General features: G+C 34.2%; 2 protein-coding genes across 2 annotated transcripts; both read left to right on the forward strand.

Moving 5' to 3' along the window:
- The first annotated feature begins 2724 nt into the window (after positions 1-2724).
- Positions 2725-5677, forward strand: LOC18106700 (abietadienol/abietadienal oxidase). Its single transcript, XM_052448312.1, has 9 exons — positions 2725-3048; positions 3162-3490; positions 3634-3779; positions 3873-4112; positions 4289-4375; positions 4528-4606; positions 4808-4929; positions 5068-5195; positions 5311-5677. The coding sequence occupies exons 1-9, from the start codon at positions 2831-2833 to the stop codon at positions 5420-5422; spliced, it is 1461 nt and encodes a 486-aa protein (XP_052304272.1). The 5' UTR covers positions 2725-2830; the 3' UTR covers positions 5423-5677.
- A 4600-nt stretch (positions 5678-10277) lies between these two features.
- On the forward strand, positions 10278-12964 carry LOC18106701 (probable inactive receptor kinase At2g26730). Its single transcript, XM_006372584.3, has 3 exons — positions 10278-11366; positions 11482-11874; positions 12023-12964. The coding sequence occupies exons 1-3, from the start codon at positions 10502-10504 to the stop codon at positions 12622-12624; spliced, it is 1860 nt and encodes a 619-aa protein (XP_006372646.2). The 5' UTR covers positions 10278-10501; the 3' UTR covers positions 12625-12964.
- The last annotated feature ends 87 nt before the right edge of the window (positions 12965-13051 follow it).

A 13051-nucleotide genomic window follows, 5' to 3' on the forward strand; every position in this document is an offset into this window, starting at 1 on the left:
AAAATTAAATCAAAACAAAGGGATCTTTTGCTAGTAAAAAAAATATCAAAATCAATGAGAATATTACAAGAGAATGAATCGTGTTGCAATGTTGTCTTTGGGTTGCCGCTGAGATTTTGAGATTTTTCAATTCGTGATGTCTTTATGTTTTGGATGAAGATTAAGGGTTCATTTTTCGTTATTTACAATTTAGGACGTTGTATTTGATCTACGGCTAAAAAATAATGAAGAGTTTTTACGGGAGTAATCTTTAAATATATAAAAGAAGTAGTTTATAAGGATGTTTTGTATGTTAACAAATTAGGGAATAAATTATTAGTAAAAAAAAGGAGTGTATGTTAAAATTGAAGATGTACCAAAAAATTCAAGTGGCATGAGAATAAGTTTTATTTTAAATAATCGATTAATCTCTTGGTTCTAGTAATTAAATTTATTTTCTCATGTTAAAGTGACTGATAGTTGGTACTTTTTCCAGTTTAAAATTCTTTAATATTTAAATAAATATCTTTTTTAGAGAAGATACAATGATAATTTAGAGAAAAATTTTAAAAATAAATATATAATGGAAAAGGGCCTAGGAAAACCAATAGCATGCAATATTTATTTTCCCAAAATTCTTTTTTCTTTCTCTAGAAATCATTTTAGATCTATAAAGCCCTATCGTCTCTTCTAAAAAAAAAAAAGATAAGATGTCTTCTGATTGATTGTCTCTCTCAAAATCTCTCAAGTCTTTAATGCAAGATTATGCATTAAAAGCTTTGGGAGGCAACTTATGAGTTAATTTTTTATTAATATTTTTATTTATATCAAAAAATTCTTAAATAAAAAGGATTTGTCAAATACGCGAGACCCAGAATATTTGGGCTTGACAGTTAACCAAGCCCAAGATAATATAGATTTATTGAATATGTCAAACCCAAAGAACTTGGACATGATAATAAATTAAAATCAAAGTAACATAGATTTACTAAGCATCCAGACCCAAAGAAAAACTTCCTATCTAAGAAATTTATAATCTTATTATGTATTTCAAAAAGCCATTTGATTTTCCCATCCTATTTTCTCTTTGTAGCGAGGAATGTTCTTAATAAAATATTTCAAGGGAAACCTTATAAATGGCATAAACTAATCCATCCCGTGAGCATAGTTGTTGGATGGGGGGGTCGGTGGGCTTGTAAATCACTTAAAGCTAGCTGGTTTTTGCTGGCATATAATAAAAACCACATTAACCCTAGCTTGCTTGAATAAGATTGAATATATATATATACATTTTGTTAAACAATGCGGCAGAAAATCAGGGGCTTGATTCTTTGACAGGACAGGACTCCATCAATTCCAACCGTTCAACTGTCTTTGCATCTTATAATTTGACTGGTTTTGTGGCTCCATAATAATATCCTTACTAAAGCAACCTGTTAATTATTGCCCATCACAACTTTATTTCTTGCTGACGGATAATGCCCGTGTTAAAAATTCTTTCTATACACTCCCCCGCTTGAAAATATTTTTTTTAAAAAAATAAATTATTTTTTAATATTTAACAATATCATGAAAAATTAATTAGAAAATATTTTTCAGAATTTGATTATGTCATAAAAAAATAAAAATCAAATCTGATAGATAAAAATCTCAATTAAAAAAATAATAAGAGAAAAATAAATAATAATAAAAATAAAAAGAATGAAGACCAAAATTTGTATGAAAATCAAATTTTAAGGGATGAAATTAAAAAATAATCAAAACAAAATATAAAACAATCAAAAGATTAAGGATCAAATCTGATATAATTAACAAATAACAATATTTTTTAGAAAGATATTTTAAAAAAATACTTTGTCAAATTTTCATTTGACTGGAAAATATTTTTTATTGACCAACTTATTTAATAGTAAACAAATACAAATAAATTTTAAAAAAAATCACTTTTTTTAAACAAACAAATCCTTAAAAAAATTATTATATGTGTTTATCCTTGATTTTTTAACAAAAATATATATATATATTTTACTTCTCTATATTTTTTTCTTTCTGTGTTAAAACACGAACCAAGTTGCAGCAACATAAAAGGTTGAAAGTAGTCTCGAGACCTGTGGTACAATGCTCGAGCTGTTTAATTATTATATATCTCGAGCTCTCAACTTGACAAAGTGGCTCTCCCTATTTCACTCATGATGGTAATTAACAGACACTACTAATTACATGATTGAGTTTACCCTTTTCCCACCTAATAAACAATAATTAATGCAGCAGGTCAAAGTTTGAGAGGTAATTATTAATTAAGTTGTAATTTAAATTAAGGTCATTGACTGGATTAATTAGCATGTATCTTCATCATCAACTTGAAGGTCACTCATTTAGGGTTCTGCTTTTGCAGCTGAGCACAGCACATGTGTAGAGCTTTAAATGCACCCACCTGACTACTATAGTACTGGATGAAGCAATGTTTTCCTTTTTCTCCCCACTTGAATCAATAATCCCTCGTCTCTTTCTCCAGGGGACGTTGTAAGTTGTAGCTGGAGAATGAAAGTTTGCTACTCGACAATTGTGTCCTAAGCATATATATATTAAAAATATAATGGTAACGAGCTAACAACAGAATTGCTTATATCATAGTTTATTACATGCAACAACGTTATGTTTACTCAACCAACGTGGCTACACCATGTCTTCAAAACTAAGGTCAACGAATCTTTATAAGAAGCGATTATCAACTTTAATTACCTTACTAGAAATATAACTGGTATTTGGATTACTCTGGCAGGTTTCAGAGACCCTCTCCCTCCCTCCCTCCCTCTTCTTCAAGGAAATTCCATAACAACCTTCACAGAAAATGAGAGAAATTTATTCGGCAACACTTATGATCTCGTCCATCTTATTCATCGTTTTTCTTGTACAATTGCTTGTATGCAAGAAGAAGAGCAAGGAAAAGACATCGTACAAATTGCCACCAGGTAGAAGAGGCTGGCCATTGATTGGTGATAGCTTCAACTGGTTCAATGCTGTTGCTGGTTCTCATCCCCCTCAATTTGTTCACCAACAAGTCAATAGGTACAATCTTCTATTCTTAATTACCATATATCGATTATCATTTAGAGAAAATTTACTCCTTGTTTTACATTAATTATGAAGGCATGCTCATGAAATATAGTTGACATGAACAGGTTTGGTAAGATATTCTCATGCAGTTTGTTCGGAAAATGGGCTGTGGTATCAGCAGACCCGACCTTTAACCGGTTTATAATGCAAAATGAAGGCAAATTGTTTCAATCAAGTTATCCAAAATCTTTTAGAGATTTGGTTGGGAAAAATGGGGTGATCACAGTCCACGGAGAGCAACAACGAAAACTTCATGGAATTGCATCTAATATGATGCGTCTAGAGAAGCTCAAGTTCCATTTCTTGGATAATATTCAATTGATTATGCTTCAAACTTTGAACAAACTTGACAACAACCAAGTCATTCTTCTCCAAGATGTTTGCAGAAAGGCGAGTAGTGCTCTAGTACTCTCTCTATATATATAGCAACACTTGACTATTAGAATTAAGGAAAATTTAGGCCATCATGATCATTGGATTAATTACATGTTGTATCAATATTGATACTTGGTTAATGATTTATTATTGTTCAGGTAGCTATTAATCTGATGGTGAATCAACTACTTGGGGCATCAAGTGAGACAGAAATTAACGAGATGGCTCACTTCTTCTCTGACTTTGTCGATGGTTGTCTATCTCTTCCCATAAATATTCCTGGTTTTGCCTACCACACTGCCATGAAGGTAAACTCTGAAATGTTGAGTTTATGTAGTATCATATTATATAATATATGTATATTGTTAGTGATGTAGAGAGTACATGTCATGGCTTGGTAGGCAAGGGAGAAAATTATAAGAAAGATAAACAAGACAATAGAGAAGCACGGGCAAGAAGAGTCATCAGAAGGTAGTAATGGGGTGCTTGGAAGGCTTTTAGAGGAAGAAAGTTTGCCTGATAATGCAGTAGCAGACTTTATTATCAATCTCCTTTTTGCTGGGAATGAAACAACAGCTAAAACCATGCTTTTTGCTGTTTATTTCCTCACTCGGTGTCCAAAAGCAATGCAGCAACTACTGGTACTACCTACTTAGCTATATATTAATTAATTTTCTGCATAATTATTAGTATTAATCTCCACACCTCCTTCAAGCAATTGTTCATTAATTGTATCCAATATTATACTACGTCATTTATATCATCCATCATCTTCATCTGGTAGGATAAATTTGTTGTTACTTAATTTTATAAACAGGATGAACAAGATAGTATAAGGAGTAATTCTAGTGGAGAGGGAATGCTAACATGGCAAGATTACAAAGCAATGTCTTTTACTCAGTGTGTAAGTGATGCGTATGATAATTGTCCTTAATTAATCCCCTGCTATCCTACCTAATTAATTTCTTCCCACCAGTCACATGCAGTTGGGTCTGATAAACTGTATCAGATCTGTTTATTTATTGGATTATTCTGTCGCTGGCACAAATTAAATAGGTTATTGATGAAACGCTTCGACTCGGGGGGATTGCAATATGGCTAATGAGGGAGGCCAAGCAAGATGTGGTATACCAAGGTACATATACTAAGCTCTACCATTACTTTAAAAGTTATTTTGGTTTTCATCTCATACAAATTATGGTAAAAACTTGGGTTTAAAAAGACAGCTTTTTTAAAACTAGCTTTTCTCAAACCGCAAAAGCAAAAAGCTACCACAAAACACACAGTACTACTGGACTGGAATGTCATTAATTAATGTGTTGCAATTTGATTGCAGATTATGTAATTCCGAAAGGGTGCTTTGTGGTTCCATTTCTTTCAGCGGTTCACTTGGATGAAAATTTGTACAAGGGAGCTAGCACCTTCAATCCTTGGAGATGGATGGAGCCTGAAAATCAAGTACTACTTCATTATTATTTTTTACTTGCATATGTTTATCTTCATTTCACATCAGTAGTAGCATAATTACTACTGAAAACGTTGTTTTTGATTAATTACTTGATCTCTTCGACATTGAACAATTAATTAATTAAAAAGGAAAAGAGAAATTGGAGAAGTAGCCCATTCTACTGTCCCTTTGGAGGAGGTGCTCGGTTTTGTCCAGGAGCAGAGTTGTCTCGTCTCCAAATTGCTATCTTTCTTCACTACTTTGTTACTACATTTACGTACGTGATTCCTCCCTCTTTTTTTGAAATTAATCTTACCATAAAAAAAAAATGTCATTGAACTTAATTACAATTGGTATTTGTGTCTACAACTTTGAAATGGAGGGATGAACAGATGGACGCAGCTCAAGGAAGACAGGATGTCCTTCTTTCCATCAGCTCGCTTGGTTAATGGTTTCCAAATTCGTTTGACAAGCCGCCATCATCTCGACTCAGAATCGTTGTAATAATTGTTTGGAGTGAAATTTCATTTATTTATGTATAATTTTGTTCAGCATGATATGTATTTTTCCTAACCTGTAATTATTTCTTTTTCTTACATGTAAGTAGCTACCTATGGTCTCTGACTACTACTATATATATACAATATATTACAGCATATCCCCCATTCTTTCCTCATCAAATTCATTAATTATAGGTATGTATGAACCAAATCTTTGATAGTACTAATTAATGAAGTTGATTTCATATAATTGAATTAATTGATTTGTCAAAAGGAATGCCAACTTATTAAAGGAATCCTTCTGCTGCGTTTGTTCGACAAGGTGAAAGGAGTGCCAAAATTAGTTTATTATCTGATTTGCCTAAAAATATCTTTGTCGGGAGAAAAGAATAACACGACAACCCTCAACCATCTGCATATGTTATTGAAAGCAGGGATGTTCAAAATTGTTTGTGCTAAGTTTTCTAACATGTATGCGGCACCATAGCTTAGGTAGATTAGGAGAACAAAAACACAGCAGCTATAGACCTCCACAAACGCAGTTGCAATCCCTAGAAGTAACTCTCTTCACAACAGAGAAAATCACAGCAGCCTCTATTGAAGAATCAGATCTTTCCCGTGCAAAGAAAAAACACGAGCGCAGCAGTAGCATCTCCGACAGCAGCCCTCAATCACGTCAACAGAGTTCTCCCTTCCACAACATTAGAAAAACACGCGTAGCAGCAGCAACACATATGCTCTGATACCAATTAAGTATTTAACCATGCTCTGATGTTAATTGTTAAAAACACTAAACACACTAATAATTTAATCTCCCAAGATCTTTATATATAGGAAGATTATAGGATAAAAATAAGCTTGAATGATCATATTCCAAAAAGATCTGCATTGATAATTGGAATCATGTAAGCTCTATCTCCATCAACTCTAACTAACAGTGGTCCTTCAAGTTCAACAAGAAAGACAAAGAGCATATAAGAAATTTATGATGTAATATATAAAATCAATCTTGATAATTTTAATATATTTTGCTTGTTTTCGGAAAATGTTCGTATTATATTTCAAGAAGCATACCAAAAAGATAGATGAAAGCAAGCAATAAAAGAGGAGAGCAATTCTATTATAAAAAATAATACATGGAAATTGATAACATTTACAGGACACAATGCAATAGGAATGAAATGGATCTTCAAGACAAAGAGGAATGCAAAGGATGAAATTGAAAAACATAAAGTCAAACTAGTAGCAAAGAGGTACAAGCAATAATGTGGAGTTGATTATGAAGATGTCTTTGCTCCAGTAGCAAGGATGAAAACAATGAGATTGATGATCTCTTCAGCAGCTTAGAAAAGATAGAAGATATTTCAGATAGATGTCAAGTCAGCATTCTTGAATGATAGCCTTAAAGAAAAAGTCTATGTAGAACAACCAGCTGGATTTGTGGTAAAAAAAGAAGAAGAAGAGAAGGCTTGCAGATTGAAGAAAGCTCTTTATAAGCTTAAACAAGCACCAAGAGCATGAAATTACAGAATTGATGGTTATCTTTCACAGAAAGGATTTATAAGATTTCCTTATGAACATTTGATGCAGACGAATACTAAACATTGTAAGTTGTACCGCCTATTTTGAATCTTCATCCCTTACCGGCGGCTTCAGAATCCAGTAGTGAGACATAGGTGAAACCGAAAAGTCGAAGTAGAAAATTTTACAAGGCTGAGTAATGCTTGTTTGTTTATATGTTGATGATATAATCTTCATGGGAGATGATCCTACTATGATTTAAGATTTCAAGCAATCCATGGTGAAGAAATTTGAAATGACAGACTTAGATCTCATGGCATGCTTTTTGGGAATAGAAGTGAAATAGTATAGTGATGGAATCTTCATTTCACAAGCCAAGCATATAACAAAAATTTTGAAGAAATTTGCTATGGAAGATTGTTATCCTGCAGACAATCCAGTTGAATATGGAACCAAATTAACTAAAAAAGGAAAAGGAGATTTAGTTAATCCTACATAATACAAAAGTATTGTGGATGCTTGCGTTATCTAACATGCACCAGACCAGACATATTGTTTAGAGATGGCTTGATTGGCAGGTATATGAAAAAGCTAAGAATTTTACATTTAAAAGTAACAAAGAGGATCCTATGTTTTGTTAAAGGAACAACAAGTTATGAATTGTATTATTCATCTTCACAGAGTCTTGAAATTATAGGATATAATGACAGTGACTGGGCATGAATTTTAAAAGATAGAAAAAGCACAATTGAATTTGTATTCTTTATGAGAGAAACAACTTTTACTTGGACATCAAAGAAATAATATATTGTTGCATTATCCACATATGAAGTAAAATACATTGTTGCTACTTCTTGTGTGTATCATGTAGGGGTGAGCAAAAAAACCGAACAACCGAGAAAATCGAGAAAACCGAAAAAAAATAACCAAAAAAACCGAACCGAAAAAAAAACTGAATTAACTAATTAAAAAATTACAAAAAAATTTCAGTTCGGTTCGGTTTCTAAAGTCAAACCGATTAAACCGAACCGGTTCAACCAAGCCAGCACTTAAAAAAATAAACGGGTATAAATAGCATGTTTTCCTAACCCTAAACCTAAATTAACTTTCCTCTAAAAACAAACCTAGCCGCCCCCTCCCTTACTCTCAGCATCTCTCCATCTCTCTTTTCCATTTGCTCCCTGCATCTTTACTTTTTGATTCTCCTTCATGCTCCTTTTTTTGTTAAGCTCTGCTCCATGCTCCTCCTATTTGAAAGGCACGCCACCATCTTCACTTTTGCAATTTTACTTTTAATTGTTTTATTCCTCCTATAGGAGACATATCCCTCTTTATTTTTGCTTTTATTTTTTTTATCCTTCTTCTTTCTATTTCTCACATAATCCTATAATTATTGTATAATTTTTCATGCACATGTAACCAAAGAAGATTATCATGTTGAACCAGTAAAAGGCTTTTCTGTGCTCTCCTTGATGTTGGTATTGTGAAAACAAAAATTCAAAATCAAGTTTGGCACTCGATGGATGATGAGCAGATGATGATCTATGTAAACTATCTTTTGATCTTCCCTTTGTTTTTTTTTCTAGTCAAATGACCTATGTTCTTTTCTTTTGTTTGTCATACATGCCCAACCATTTTAAGAAAAAGCCATGTTGAGAAAGCACAGATCTGTGAAATTAAGAACAAGACGAAGGTAGAATTCCTGAAAAAATATGGTCAGTGAAAAAGCTCAGAATAAAAACTCAATTGAAATAATTTTGGTTTAAATTGGTTTGGAAGGGAAAAAAACCAAATCGAACCGAATCGAATATGATCGGTTCGAACCGGTTTTCGGTTCGGTTCGGTTCAAAAACTTGAAAAAAAATAATTTCGGTTTGGTTAATTATTTTGGTCCAAAACCGGACCGAACCGGAAATGCTCACCCCTAGTATCATGTAATATGGTTAAGGAAACTAATGGAAAATTTGCAGTAGAAACAGAACGAAGCTACAAGAATTTTTGTTTATAACAAGTTTACTATAGTACTTGCAAAGAATCCAGTTCATTATAAATGTTCAAAACATATTGGTACTCGATTTCACTTCATTAAAGGGCATATAAAAGAAAGAGATGTGGAGTTAGTTCATGTCAAAACTCATGAATAAATTGCTGATATTTTTATAAAATCATTAAAGACTGATGCATTCTGTTATTTGCAAAAGAAGTTTGGAATCATGAAAATGGATGAAATAAGTTTAAGAGTGGAGAATGGTAGTTACTAAATTTGTTTACTAAAATTAAGTATATTGAAGTTAATGCTATAATAAATATACATGAAAATTAGAAATACTGTAAATTTAGTATTACTATTAAAGAGTCAAATGTTAATTAAGAATTTGGAGATTGTAAAAGATATATATATATATTGTATGGATTCTGGAAATAAAAGGTGTGAAAATACTATTACTTAATGTATTGTATTCCATCAAAATATATAAGTGTTGTAGCAGAATTGTGAATAATAACCAAACCCTTCCTCTGTCATTTTGTGATAGTTTCTCCAACAGTTATTCCTTTTGTCCGTGTTGGGAAATGCTCATCTTGCTCTGTGGTACTCTCGGCTTAGCATCTTGAATTTGAGCATTTCAAAGCACCCGATGGGCTTGTTAGGGATCTTGCATATTCGGCTTTGCCTATGCCTGTGATACACGCACTAGAGTGTGGATCAGTCCGGCACCTTGTGACGGTGCTTGTGTCTTCTTTCCGGCCTTCGTTGAATTTGTCTTAGTGAGATCTTATCTTTTCATGGTTTTTTTTTCATTTAGATGGGTCTTTGGTCCAATAACAACAAGTTGTCCGGTCTTGTGGTTGGGCCTTCGGCCCATATTCTTGACTGACAGCAAGGGCCCTTAGCCCAACTTTCCTTCTTCTTCTTTTTTTTGTTTTTTTTTTCCCATCTCCATAAAACCAAGCTTTATATATTAATTATATGTACAAATGCAAATATATACGGTCTAGCTAGCTTCATTGGCATTATATAGGACAATATCCAGCTGGTGCACCTGCCATGCCATGCTCTTGAGTCTTATTTGACCTTCCTTTGCCTAATTCCTCGGCATTTAAAAACAATTAGTCAATTACAGCAGTATCTTCTTACATGTATAAATATAACAACAGTACTATATATTAAAATCTCATTTTTATTCATGAACAGGAACATCGAGGTATGCGCAAGCTACATTATCGTTAATCGTAAAATAAAAAACAATGAGGAGTAAAAATGAACCCTAAACAATTATACCAAGCAAGCAGCTGTCACATTGTTATTATATACATTTAAAAAAATTATTTGCTGTTTCCGCTTTTGTGTCTAAGAAAAACTCTGGAATCTTTGCAAACCTTGCCTTGCCCACATCGTCAAACTGTAGTGCTCGTCTAACATTAAAGAAAGAAAAGGTATGGCTTAATTTGTGGAATTAATTAATGCTTCCACCCCAAGTTTTAAAATCTTTCAAGTCCCATTTTCAATCACCAATTATTCCCATGTCTTTCTCCTTTCTCCAATTTCAAAAGACTTGATATCATGGATTTAGCTGTTAGCAACATATTTGTTGTAACGACATTTGTTGTCTTCAATTTGATCTTTGGCTTGTCAAGCACCATGCCTGTTCATTCCTTGTATCAAACCAAGGTGTTCTTTCCTGAAGAAAGAGATGCATTGATGCAGATACGAGATTCTGTCAGTTCTACGTTAGATTTGCATGGAAATTGGACTGGACCGCCTTGTAACCAAAATTCGGGCAGATGGGCAGGCATTATCTGTTCAAATTGGCATGTGGTTGGCCTTGTGCTTGAAGGAATCCAGCTCACAGGTTCTCTCCCACCTACATTTTTACAGAACATTACTTTCTTGGCTTATCTTAGTTTCAGAAACAACTCAATCTATGGACCTCTTCCTAATCTCAGCAATCTTGTGCTTTTGGAATCTGTCTTTTTTTCATACAACCGCTTCACTGGTCCAATTCCATCCGAGTACATTGAATTGCCAAACTTGGAACAATTGGAGTTGCAACAGAATTATTTAGATTGGGAGATACCACCTTTTGATCAACCGACATTGACCCTTTTCAATGTGTCCTATAATCATCTTCAAGGCTCCATTCCTGATACTGATGTCCTTCAGAGGTTCTCAGAGAGCTCCTATGATCATAACTCAAATCTCTGTGGAATTCCGTTGGAACCATGCCCAGTTCTGCCTCTTGCTCAGCTTATACCGCCTCCATCTCCTCCCATAAGTCCACCGCAGAGCAAGAAAAGGAAGCTTCCAATTTGGATCGTTGTTTTGGTTGCGGTTGTATCAACCCTTGTTGCATTGATGGTCATGTTTGTTTTCTTGTGTTGTTATAAGAAGGCACAAGAAAAGGAAACACCAAAAGAACATCAGGCAGGTATATTATATACTAATTATCCTGAATTTGCTTCATGATTGACTATATGTTTCCATTCTTTTACAGCATAGGTTTTTAAATTCCTTTTTTGTATTATTGTTTCAAATTCAAATAGGGGAAGATGGTTCTTCAGAGTGGACAGACAAAAAAACGGCGTATTCCCGAAGTGCTGAGGATCCTGAAAGAAGCGTAGAGTTACAATTTTTTGACAAGAATATACCTGTTTTTGACTTAGATGATTTACTAAGGGCATCTGCGGAAGTGTTAGGAAAGGGGAAACTTAGCACCACATACAAAGCAAACCTGGAATCAGGTGCTGTCATTTCCGTTAAGAGAGTAGAGTACATGGACAGCTTGAGCAAGAAGGAATTTATTCAGCAGATGCAGCTTCTGGGAAAGATGAGGCATGAAAACCTTGTGCAGATAATCTCCTTTTACTATTCCAAGGAGGAAAAGCTGATTGTCTATGAGTTCGTACCTGGTGGAAGTTTATTTGAGCTGTTGCATGGTTAGTTCAAGTCCTCTCCCTTTCCATCATCTTAATTATATGTGTGTTAATTTATGATCCTCCAAATTCATATATGCCATTAATATGATAAGGAACTACGTAGCTATAACAACTTTGTCTTCTGACAAATTATACCTGTGGCTGCTAGAGAATAGAGGAGTTGGAAGAATCCCTCTGAACTGGGCTGCAAGATTTTCGATAATCAAAGACATAGCCAAGGGTATGGCTTTCCTTCACCAGTCCTTACCTTCTCACAAGGTCCCACATGCCAACCTCAAATCATCTAATGTACTAATCCGCAGAGATCGCCTCAGCTACCACACTAAGCTGACAAACTATGGCTTCTTGCCTCTGCTGCCTTCTCGGAAATTATCCGAAAGGCTAGCTGTTGGCAGGTCACCGGAATTCTGTCAAGGAAAGAAGCTAACACACAAAGCTGATGTATACTGTTTTGGCATTATCCTATTAGAAGTCATAACAGGGAAGATTCCAGGAGGGACTTCACCAGAAGGAAACTATGAAAAAGCAGATGATCTTTCTGATTGGGTTAGAATGGTAGTGAATAATGATTGGTCAACAGACATATTAGATGTAGAGATCTTGGCTTCAAGAGAGGGGCATAATGAGATGATGAAGCTGACAGAGATAGCTCTGCAGTGTACAGATATGGCACCAGAAAAACGGCCTAAGATGAGTGAAGTATTGATAAGGATAGAGGAGATTGATAGAACAAACCGAGGAAATGACTAGAAAGAGAATATGTTGAAGCTCTGCTAATTCCCCATTCTGGCGATAACTGGGCCTTACATGGTGTGACCATCGCAAGGAAAGGATGCCCATGCTTGCAATGTCATGACTTGGAGCTGATTTCAACTTAAGCTAACCATGCGGCAGGGAGGATGACTAACGGCAGGATTGGTTGGTAGAAATATACAGTGCTCTACGTTTCAACTTTAAGCACACTACAAGATCAAGTGTAATCAGATTGATTTATTCAAACTGACATTTTTGTGTTGAATATTGGTTGTGATCTTCTAATGTATCGGTTTAAACTCTGCAGAACACAATTAATGAATTCCCAATTGTTTCATTGCCTTTGTCATATGATCCCAACAATTAATGTATCATAAATGTTGGATTAAGTCGCGCATAGATGCTGTAGAAAATTGGGAAAGAA

The sequence above is a fragment of the Populus trichocarpa genome, chromosome 17, assembly GCF_000002775.5.
Source record: "Populus trichocarpa isolate Nisqually-1 chromosome 17, P.trichocarpa_v4.1, whole genome shotgun sequence".
NCBI lineage: Eukaryota > Viridiplantae > Streptophyta > Magnoliopsida > Malpighiales > Salicaceae > Populus > Populus trichocarpa.